At 39.5% G+C, this 11,830-nt stretch overlaps 1 protein-coding gene and 1 non-coding gene across 2 annotated transcripts; one reads left to right on the top strand and one right to left on the bottom strand.

Annotated features, from left to right (window-relative positions):
• Window positions 1-418: 418 nt before the first annotated feature.
• On the bottom strand, window positions 419-572 carry LOC119792199. The gene has a single exon (XR_005281953.1). It is a non-coding gene; the product is annotated as a 5.8S ribosomal RNA (ribosomal RNA).
• A 1,970-nt stretch (window positions 573-2,542) lies between these two features.
• On the top strand, window positions 2,543-10,701 carry btbd10b (BTB (POZ) domain containing 10b). Its single transcript, XM_038298718.1, is given in 9 exon segments — window positions 2,543-2,637; window positions 2,639-2,674; window positions 4,944-5,140; window positions 5,392-5,704; window positions 5,843-5,945; window positions 6,803-6,923; window positions 8,211-8,408; window positions 8,493-8,603; window positions 9,655-10,701. Coding segments are annotated over 9 exon segments (1,473 nt in total). The 5' UTR covers window positions 2,543-2,575; the 3' UTR covers window positions 9,987-10,701.
• Window positions 10,702-11,830: the final 1,129 nt, after the last annotated feature.

Raw genomic sequence — 11,830 nt, 5'->3', positions numbered from 1 at the left:
TCGTTGTCTGGGGGCGCAGTCGAATGGGGGGGAGGGTCTGGGGCCCCGGGCAGGGCCCCCTTTTTTGAGGTCGCCACGGACGCGCCGGGCCCCCGTGTGCGTGGCTCCGTAGGGGCGGGTGGCTCCCACGGAGGCTCACAGCGAGCTCGGAGAAAAGGCAACCGGGTTCCCCGACGCGGCGACGGCAGAGGCCGGTCCCGGACCGCGCCACCGTCGCCCGGTTCGTCCTCCCACTTCAGACCCCGGCGCTCCCCCCGCTAGGACTGCCCGCCTCCGCCGGCCGGAAAGACACCTACCCCACCGGCACGCCGGGTGCTGGCAGCACGGAGAGCCAGAGCCCACCGCCAGCCACGCCCCGCACGTGAGCGGGGAGAGGGCCTCCTCGACCCGAGCCCTCCCTTTCCGATTGATTGCAAAACGACCCTCAGACAGGCGTGGCCCCGGGAGGGACCCGGGGCCGCAATGCGCGTTCGAAGTGTCGATGATCAATGTGTCCTGCAATTCACATTAGTTCTCGCAGCTAGCTGTGTTCTTCATCGACGCACGAGCCGAGTGATCCACCGCTAAGAGTTGTCAGGTTTCATGGTTCGGTGTGGACAAGTTCGGAGACGGGAGGGTTGACACGCCTGACGGCGAGGAACCGGCGGGGGTTAGGGTTAGTTTGTGGTTGTGTTCTAGAGGTGTCCCTGTGTCAACCAGATCTGCTGGAAGTAATTGGAAACAGAGAGTTTTCCAGCAATGGGCACGGCAACTTAGGTTAAAAAAAGTCAAAAAGTGCTTTTTTAATTGTGTTTTATTTTGAAATGACACATCAGATGTTGCTGCCAGTTTGTGGTTGTGTTCTAGAGGTGTCCCTCTGTCAACCAGATGTGCTGGAAGTCATTGGAAACAGAGAGTTTTCCAGCAATGGGCATGGCAACTTAGGGTAAAAAAGTCAAAAAGGTGCTTTTTTAATTGTGTTTTATTTTGAAATGACACATCAGATGTTGCTGTCAGTTTGTGGTTGTGTTCTAGAGGTGTCCCTCTGTCAACCAGATGTGCTGGAAGTCATTGGAAACAGAGAGTTTTCCAGCAATGGGCATGGCAACTTAGGTTAAAAAAAGTCAAAAAGTGCTTTTTTAATTGCGTTTTATTTTGAAATGACACATCAGATGTTGCTGTCAGTTTGTGGTTGTGTTCTAGAGGTGTCCCTCTGTCAACCAGATGTGCTGGAAGTCATTGGAAACAGAGAGTTTTCCAGCAATGGGCATGGCAACTTAGGGTAAAAAAGTCAAAAAGGTGCTTTTTTAATTTTGTTTTATTTTGAAATGACACATCAGATGTTGCTGTCAGTTTGTGGTTGTGTTCTAGAGGTGTCCCTCTGTCAACCAGATGTGCTGGAAGTCATTGGAAACAGAGAGTTTTCCAGCAATGGGCATGGCAACTTAGGTTAAAAAAGTCAAAAAGTGCTTTTTTAATTGCGTTTTATTTTGAAATGACACATCAGATGTTGCTGTCAGTTTGTGGTTGTGTTCTAGAGGTGTCCCTCTGTCAACCAGATGTGCTGGAAGTCATTGGAAACAGAGAGTTTTCCAGCAATGGGCATGGCAACTTAGGTTAAAAAAAGTCAAAAAGTGCTTTTTTAATTGTGTTTTATTTTGAAATGTCTTTCAGCATAAATACAAAGTCTAAAACTCGAAGCCGTTGTAAATCTATTTCCAGTAGATTAAACATGGACCGGATGCGCGCTTTTATTGTGAAAGCAGCATGTAAATGGCGGTACCATAATGTCTTGAGCTATCGCGCATGTGAAAATCGAGAGCGGGCTGTTATTTTCGAAGAGGGGCTACCTTTACCGCAGTTTGTTCCAGCCTGTGCATTTAATTGTATTTTTCAATAGCAGGAGTTGTGATATTTCTTCTTGTATTGAAATATTTGTTATTGACTTGTTATTTGAGATTGTTATTGTTTTCTTATATATTCAATAAAAAAAAAAAAAAAAAAAAAACTTCGCAGCAGAGCTAATGCGCCGCACCGTTTGCGTTAGGACGTCAAGGCGTCAACGGTTGTCACGTCTTACGTCATCTGAGTGAGTGTTTTGAAAGGGATGGTTTGCTATGGAGCTACCATGAAGCTACAGGGATTATAGCGGAAACCAAAGCAAGATAGGTGTGTATTTGTGTAGTATGTGTTTTCATTTTAGAATATCAAATCACATATTTGGGTATTTTTATATAAATGTGCTTTTGATAGTCTTATCGAAGAACAGTGGATTAAAACTATTGTAACGTACGGCTAACAAAGCAAGCTAATGTTAGCATGCTAAGTATTTAGCACAACCGTAGGCTGAGTCAGCCAAAGAAACGTTCTTTTCTACAGTTTATTCCCAGATTGTTTCCTTTAAGCATATATTGAAACAGAGTTTCGTTTTTAGACAACAACTATTCGTTTAAACGTAATTCTGTAATGTAGTTGAGGGTTTTCTAGCAGCTGTCACTGACAGGGGGAGTGAACTGACTTGTTGAATTTTACCCATTACGGCTGTAGAGATAATGAACGGTGAAAGATCCAGACCAGACTCTCCCCTGTTCGGGTGATGGCAACACGTCTGCAGTCATATGACAGTAACTCTAGTGACACGGAAAACTGGGAACGCTTAGACGAACCAACCTCGCAAACTCTGCAAACATTCGAGGTGAGCCCTGTTGGAAAAACTTAAAAGATATTTTCTAAAACTGTAAAATGAGTTAGAAGCAGGTTAACTCGAAAATATGGGAAAGCCACACATCTGTCCAGTTATTCTGTGGATCAAGATAAATGTGAATATATCTTGTATTTATCAGATGACAAGGAACATTTTTGTAATTTATTTTTTGTCTCATTTCAAGTAGATGTAAATTTTCTAGAATATCAATCATCTTTCAATATGATCAAACTTTGCTTGGTTCTGTAGAGGGTATAATCTACTAAAATGATTTCCTTCATCTAAGTTTTGGGCAGAGATACCTTATTATTAGGTGTTTACGATAATGGGTTGTGGTATAGAAAGCAGAGAAAATTGCAAATAATCAAACACGTGTTCTAAATCTAAATCAGAGATTTTTGTGTTAGTATTGGGTAACAAATTTGGGATTTGCCACTTTGTTAATTGAAATAATGCAAAGTCATTCCTTTGTGCAACAACATATTGCTCAACTTAAAGGAATAAAGTACCAGCTTTTCAACTTTAATTTGTTTAAATGTTCTTTTTTCTCATTACCTTGTGCTTGTTTACTTTGTCATCTCGATTAAGTTTTAAGCCTGAGATGTGTTTGATTGTAGGACAATAGGGTATATCATTATAAGGGTTTTACTTGTCTCACTTCTGTGGTTTAACCCATGTATGGTTCACTATCACTGTGCATACTCAGTGCATAATTTTTTTTTTGTGTTTTTTTTTTGTTTTGTTTTGTTTTGTTTACATTGAGACTTGTTTAGCATTTGTTTTAATTGTGTTTTTTCGTGTGAATGGAGGAGAATAAAGCAATATCAACTCCAAGAATCTGCCTCAAAATCCAACACATATCAGAGATCGGTTGGACTAATGTCAAAATGAGTATTGGCATGGACCTTAATAAGAAACTGTACCGGTTGATCTCTTTTTCTCTTTAATTCTTTTTACCATAACCATTTTTAATAGGCTTCATTTGTTGATCCCTCATGGGTTAAAAAAAAAAACTCAATCTTAGGGAGAGGAAGTAAAATGTGTTCTGGGAAAAGTACTGGATAGCCTTTGGGTATTTCTTTAGTCTCTCTGTAATTTGAACATTCAGAATGTGGTCGGTCCAGTTGTTTGGGTGCTTTCCTATATTCTACCTGAGGGCTCTTGTGAAAGCCTGTCTGTGAAAGCATACATTGCTGGTTTTAAAATAACATTTACAACTACTTAAAATTAGACATATTTAAACTCTGGTGCTTCTATATTTTAAATTAATGGCTATAGTGGGAAGTAGGTAATTTTGTCCTTTTTCCCTGAAACACTTCTTTTCTTAGATTGTTCTGTTCTGGACATGTACAGGTACAGTATGCAAGAGCCAAGTCAAAGCTTAAAATCGCCTCCCTCACCAAGAAGGCACAGCAGAAAATGTACTTCCGGCAGCAGCTCAAGAATTTGCGTTTGCAAATACAATGATGGTGCAGTTGTACTCTGCAATCATTTAGTTCATCCTCTCCTCAATCCCCCATATGGTACGCCGCTGCCACATCCACAGACAAGGACATGTGGCATATAATATAATTTATAAATAATTCGCTCTGCGGAGAAAGTCATTGGGTGCAGTCTTTCTTTTAAAGAACTGCATGCCTCAATGACTCAAAAGTAAGCTGGATAAATTGTAGCTGATCCATCCCAACAGACTGTTTCAGAGTCTCCTCTCTGGCAGGACGCTGCAGTCATTCAAGACCATAACCTTTTACCACAATAACAGCTTCTTACAGCTGCATTTAGCTTCATTAACAAGCACTGGGTCCCCCTTTGACACTGTCTTGCTGCAAATAATACAAATACCCTGGCATGTGTAAATATTATACAGTTTAGGTTCATATTGTTGTTATTGTATATTCTTAAGATCTACCATGGGCTCTAGATCTGCAAAAACCTGCACTATTTCTCCTTTTTTCATAACATTCCTATAGAAGTTGTATTTGTATATTCCATACTCTGTTTCCAAATATGTTTAAATAAGATACATTCCTGTCTATGTGTAATACCTTGCCATCGAGCAAATTCTTCCTTGTAAAACACTGCTGGCAATAGGTCTCATTCTGTTGAGATGGCTTTTTTAGGTTGATAAAGTGAGACAAAAGAAAATGCTTTGAGCCGACATGGCAAGGTGTTCATTACCTTTGACCATTGTTACAATCTTAGTAGAGGTGTCTTTTGGCCTTTGAAAAGAAAATAATGAAATCTGTATTTTTTTTTAAAGCAGCAGTCAGACCACAGCTTCTCGAGTGGAGGCAGAACAGAGGAAGATGAGCCTTCATGGTGCCAGTGGGGGTTGCGACCGCTCACGTGACCGCCGTCGTTCCAGTGATCGTTCTAGGGACTCCTCACATGAGAGGGAAGGGCAACTAACCCCCTGCATTCGGAACCTCACCTCACCCACACGGCAACACAACAGTGGTGAGTAGGCATGGAGAGTGAAATTAATGTCTGTGGGATGGTCATGAATAGGTTCTCCAGCTTCTTTCAGTTACTGGATTTCAACAGTTGACATTTTGCTTGGTGTTTTATAACATTTATGTTAAATATACAGACTAGCAAATATTGGCAATTTTATTTTTTATTAACCTGTTTAAAGCCAGATTCTTACAGTATAGTATATCCAACATGCAAAAATTTGTTCTGACTTTGTCAATGCTCTAATTGTCTAGATCGTGAGAGAGATGGTCCTTCTTCGAGGCCAAGTAGTCCAAGGCCTCAGAGAGTCTCACCCAGTGGTTCCAGCAGCAGCGGAGTTGTGAGCAGTCGCAACAGTAGCTTGTCCAGCTCTGACGGAACCTTCAAAAGTTTGGGAGCAGGAGAAATGGTTTTTGTCTATGACAATCCTAAGGAGGGGGGAGCGAACCCCCCCATTGGAAACCGAAACACAAGAACCTCAGAGAGAGTCACTCTGATTGTCGACAACACGCGCTTTGTAGTAGATCCTTCTGTCTTCACTGCACAACCCAACACAATGTTGGGCAGGTACAAAACACTTTAATTCTTATTGTTGCATTTCTATTAAACTGACCCAATGATCTAAAATTGAGTGCTTATTTTTTAAGCTTTTTTTGCGTATGTTGTTTTTTATTTTATTTCAAAATCTGACGTTCTTTGTTTCAGGATGTTTGGGTCTGGACGGGACCATAATTTTACAAGACCCAATGAAAAGGGCGAGTATGAGGTGGCTGAGGGCATCAGCTCAACAGTTTTCCGAGCAATTCTGGTCAGTTGCCACCCAATGTTTTCTACTTTTTAGTTTGAAATATTTTTGGCTAAACCAGAGCATAATGCAGCATAGAATTAAAATTGTTCTGAAGCCAAAACCAAGTCCGCTTTAAGATAACATTACTATTTTCATAATAACAGTGGTATAACGGGGCTGTTTAATTGTAACAGCTTTACCAGTTTATGAGTGACTAAAATAACTAGTGTGTGTTGGTGTTAGGAACATGCAGTGATCTCAGGAATGAATCTGAGAGAGAAAGCTTAAAGGTGTAAACAAAAAGCTTTCCTTTTACAACAGCTAAACAGAGGGCAGAAAGGGTGTGATTCAATTTTTCTAAAAGGATACATGTGTTTCTTATTAGATTTTCATGGTTTCATAAGATCTCATCACAGTTTAGAAGTCATGATTTTATCAAATATTTTCAAGTATAAGGCCCTTAAGTACAAAAATTAATGCTGTTAAAGCCAAACACCCAGTTATTTTTACTCCATCCCACCTTTCTGGAGCCTGATCCTGGCTGGAGAGCAGTGGAGATAAAAGGAAAAAGGCAGCATAACTCTGCTTTTAGCTCTAGCCATGGCATCAAATTAAGTTATATAATTTTGTCACACACTTCATTGATGATTAACGTTCTATTCCCTGTAACTGAATGTTGCCTTCTAAGAAGCCACCTGGTTTCAGTTCAAAGTTTGTAACTTGTTCTCTCAGGTGTAAAATACACAACCAAAGACAGATGCTGTTTCCACGTTAATCTTTAAATTGCCATAATTTAAGCTGTTGATTTGTTTTCTGAGGTAACGGCTCCACGGTGTTTGAAATTGCTGTCTTCTTTTTTATTTCTATCTAATTGACAGGATTACTACAAATCTGGGATAATCCGTTGTCCAGATGGAATCTCCATCCCTGAGTTGCGGGAGGCGTGTGACTATCTATGCATCTCCTTCGACTATAGTACCATCAAATGCAGAGACCTCAGTGAGTCATCGCCCCAATGTTGAAGTTTTTACAGTGGCACATTAAGGAATGCAGCTTTAGAACAGCAGTGTAGCTAAAAGTCTTAAATCTTATCAACTGAATAGTTCTCTTGGGACGAATTATTTAGAGATAGACTTACTTTGGGAGAAAATAATTTTCAGAAAATAGATAATGACTTTTTTTGGTTTGGCTAGGTCAGCCAGGAGAAGGTCAGCTAAAGCTCTGCTGCCTTCATTGTGGCTGATGGTGCCCTTTGTTCATTTCTTTTAAACTGCAGATTCATGCTTTTGACAGCTGCTGCAGGACTGCACTGGGAAAAGGCTGCTTGTCCTGTTGGCACGTTTTTGGTAGCATTAGATTTATTGTAGTCTCTTCAAACAACTTATTGGTACCGATTTGGCTCTTATAACACAACTAGTGTATCAATTTTTATACTTTCATTTATCCTCCAGGTCAAGGTGAAAAACAGGCATATCTAACTGAAATGATCAAAGCAAGTTTAAAGTTGAAATATTTTATTTCTAGTATTTTGAGATTTCTTTTATCTCTATGTAAAATAATTTAAAGGGGTCATAGAATGCAAAACCGAGTTTACATTGTGATAGATGAATAACAATAGTTCAGTGGGTGAAATGGACGTACAGGGAAGTTCAAACCCCACCGACACCTCCTTTCTGTGCAAATCTCATTATTCTAATTTTCCACCATAATACGGGTGAATCCAAACGAAGCCCCGGAGCAGACGGCTCGGTTCAAATGCCCGGTGTGTTTCGAGTACATGCTGCATTGTAGTCGACCGAAATCCCAGACGATTTTGAAATCCCCCCCGCACATTTTTTTAGGTATGAAAAGTAGGACAAGAGGACGTCTGGTCACCCTACCATATCAACAATTTGATGTTTTAGTGAGTGCATGCTTGTCGCTATGATGCGTCTTTGCTCGGCAGCTTCGCTCATTGTAAACTAACCAATCAGCGCACAGCCATTAATGTAGGACTGAAAAAAACTGTTAAAATAATAAACCAATTTGTTTTATTGCTTTTTTTTTGACAGATGATCATTTTTATTATGGCCACAAACAACTTTAATATATCATAATCAGTATAAATAAATCTTGAAAATATTTATTTATTGCTTTTTCTAAGCTTTAGCCTCCATAAATTCTTTCTAAGAAAGCAGGCTGCGTATGACCTCAAAGCCCTTATTAATGATCAATCTTTGTGTGGATTTACTGCTTAAGTATGAGAAAGACGGTCATAATAATTTTAATTCCATCCTTCCTTTCCAGGTGCCCTGATGCATGAGCTCTCCAATGATGGGGCTCGACATCAGTTTGAATTTTACCTCGAAGAAATGGTTCTGCCTTTAATGGTGGCCAGTGCTCAGAGTGGAGAGAGGGAATGTCACATTGTAGTTCTTACAGATGATGATGTGGTGGACTGGGATGTTGAGTATCCGCCACAAATGGGCGAGGAGTATTCACAGAGTAAGTCTTAGTAAGACTTTACGTCTTATATACAAAACTGATGTGTTGAAAAAGCTTTCAATAACATATTTGTTCTTTTTGCAGTTATTTACAGCACAAAACTTTACAGATTCTTCAAGTATATCGAGAACCGAGACGTTGCCAAATCTGTTTTAAAGGAGAGGGGGCTAAAGAAAATAAGGCTGGGTATTGAAGGTGCGCTGAACTCTCCAGGGAGAGATTTTTTTTTAAATTTACAAGTAAAGTGAGGTTTTGAGAAATGTTGACCTTAGTTTAAGAGATTGACTTGATAATTATTAGAAACCACACTGAACGTTTTTCTTGTAACAATTATTTGTTTCATAACCAAAATAATTGTCAGAATTTGGAGCAAACCTTTGTCATCATCTTTTGTGCCACCTCATCAGTGTGTCCCACTGCTCTTAGGCTGTGATCCCAGGGTTTCATAAAATGTTAGTAGGTTAAGATTAAGGAAAAAGTTTACAATCAGCAGAGGGCAGCAGAGAGCAGAATCCCAATTCCTAGCCTTTCTTCATCCCATTTACTTAACTAGGTAATTTTAAACCAGTGGTCTCCAATCCAAATCTTTAAGGGCTGGTGTGTGCAATGTTTAGATATGTCCATTGCTCTACACAGCTGAATCAAATGGCTAGATTGTCAACAATGCAGAGCTCTGCGTTTGTTGAAGCAGATTTGCATCTAAAAATGGCAGGGCACTTCTTTGCCTCATTTCTTCTGTCCCTCAATCTTTGCATTATCATCACTAATTGTTTTATCTCACCTCGTCCCTTCTGACATTTCTTCCTATTCATCTTTTTCTCCAGTCTTTTATATTCTTTCCTGCTTGCTTTCTTTACTTATCATTAGATTTCCTTCCCCTCTGTCTTTTCCTGTTTTGGTCCTTTCCAAAGCCCTCGTCTCTATTCCTCATTCTGTCTCTCCCAATTTATTCTTTCTTTTATATTCTTGCATCTTCATTCCTTCCTTTCCTACTTTAAATGCAGTCTTCTGTTGTGTCCCTGTTTTCTTTCTTTGTTCAGTTCCTTAGTTACATTTCCGTTCACGTTTAACATTTAAGCCTTTACCACTGTATTGAAGTTTTATATTTTACAAAGAATGATGATTGTAGAGTCTTTATGGAATTTTCTCTCTAAAATGATAGGAATCCTGTGATAAGGGACTGTTTGACAAGTTGAGATCAAAATGGGTTTACCTGAAGTAATAAATAGATATACTGTGTCAACAGGTTACCCAACTTATAAAGAGAAAGTGAAGAAGCGTCCAGGGGGTCGCCCAGAGGTGATATACAACTATGTTCAGAGGCCCTTCATCCGCATGTCCTGGGAAAAGGAAGAGGGTAAAAGCCGACATGTAGACTTTCAGTGTGTAAAGTCCAAGTCCATTACCAACCTGGCAGCAGCAGCTGCAGATATTCCCCAAGACCAGCTGGTTGTGATGCACCCTGGCCCACAAGTGGATGAACTGGACATCCTACCCAATCACCCACCCAGTGGGAATCACTACAGCAACAACTACAGCAACGAGCCTGATCCTGATGCACCTTCACCTGCTGTCTGAGGATTGTGATCCTCTCTCAATGCCTCTGCCCCTCTCTTACTCCTCTAGTCTTTTCCCAGCATGCTGCAGCATGGAGCTCCAGGGGCACCATAACCATATTGCCTTGACACCTCCTTTGCAGCCTTAGAGCCTCAAAGAACCTGGATGATGGTAGAAAAAGAAACACAAGTAAACTGAGACGGGTACAAGAAAGAGTTTACTATGGTTTTCATTTTGTTTGTTTTTTACTTGACCAAAGCAATTTACTTTTTTTTGGAAACCAATCTATAAAAAACACTTAGTATTGATATTATTGTTATTATATTATTTACACTTTTCTTATACAGTACTTCAATTAGGTGAATTTGGCTGAGTACTGTTGTGGTGTCATTGTTTTTTCGGGTTTGTTTTTAGTTTCATTCTTTTTGAGTGGCCTCCTAAATGTGCTTTGAAGGGAAGACCTGTGAAAGGAGAAAAATCAATCCAACTGGCAACGGAAATAATCAGACATAACCATTTAGTGTCATGATCTCCAGCTGAATTCCTCGCCATGGGAAATGTAGTCACTGGCTGGATTTGATATGTGATGTTACGCTCCTCTCGCAGCAAAGATATTCAGAAGAACACAGGCAGTTTTGGTCAGAATTTGTTTGTGCTGAGCTTGAATTTGCTGTTTAAACTGACTCATGAAATAAAAGTGAAATATAAACATTCTGTATATGTTTAAGCATTAGTACAAAATGGCTTTCTTGTCTAAATATTTATTTCACAGGGCCTACAATATTTCGGATAGATTTTGATACCCTTTTCAATCCAGCTTGGTGATGACTGCAATCCACTAGACCTGAAGTCCTTTCATTCAACCTAATCTTATTCTCCTATACTGGCTCTTCTCAAACTTAGATTTTGCTAACAGAAGAAGGATTTGGGTAGAATGTTGAGATTAATTTGAACTTACATCTGCAAGGAATATGCTAAAATTTGAGGTTAACCATAGCAACACTATAACTGCAGCCCATCTGTGTTTTATTTAACTAACTGACCAATGGTGCATGTAATCAGGTAATCTAGCACAGAAATCCCCAATTTATGAAGCTATTTATCTCTCCATCTACTCCCTAATTCTAAAGTTGTTGGGATGTAAACAAGTTGAGAATTGTTGGTATGTATGGGGCCACTATCTTGTCAACACATCCTTTCAAATACCTTTTTCTCTTTAGCATAAAGTAACATCGCAATTAATGTTGTGAGCAATTCAAACTTAACCATGACCCCTGGTATGAGACACACAACCCCAGCACCATAGTGAGACAAACCTCACTACATTATGTCTGAACAACCTTTTTACACAATATATTGTGATATAGAAGAAAAAGCTGCTTGATGTTTAATGGACAATTCTGCACTTGTTTTTATTTTTTCTGGCAATAAACTGCTTTTATAGGTAATTACAGGTAATACTGAATTAGCCCAGAGCTGATTGTTGGTTAAATTTAACCTGTTTTTCCATTTGTTTCATTGGTTCTTTCCTATTTTCTCACTGGCCCTTTTAAGAAATGTTCCAAATTTAAAGTAATTGAGAAAGTTTTTACCTGAGTAGAAAATCATCTTCTACACTTCATGTCCAATCCACTTTTCAATAAGGGCAAGATGTGTTCTTTGGATCATTATTTCATAATCAAATATGGTCAGCATAACATTTATGTCTTATCCATGAATAGGAGATTGTTTAAAGAGTGAAGGATTTACTGGTTGATATGGCCATTTAGATTAACGATTTATCTACAGTGAGTCTGCAGCATGCATGTCATGTCTCTGGTCTTTTATATGACTACCTAATGGTAAATACTTTACAATATATATAT

This window comes from Cyprinodon tularosa, unplaced genomic scaffold (assembly GCF_016077235.1).
Source record: "Cyprinodon tularosa strain WSP-4 unplaced genomic scaffold, ASM1607723v1 ctg412, whole genome shotgun sequence".
Taxonomy (NCBI): domain Eukaryota; kingdom Metazoa; phylum Chordata; class Actinopteri; order Cyprinodontiformes; family Cyprinodontidae; genus Cyprinodon; species Cyprinodon tularosa.
The sequence above is the reverse complement of the archived record's forward strand: the minus strand, read 5'-3'. Positions and strand labels throughout refer to the sequence as shown.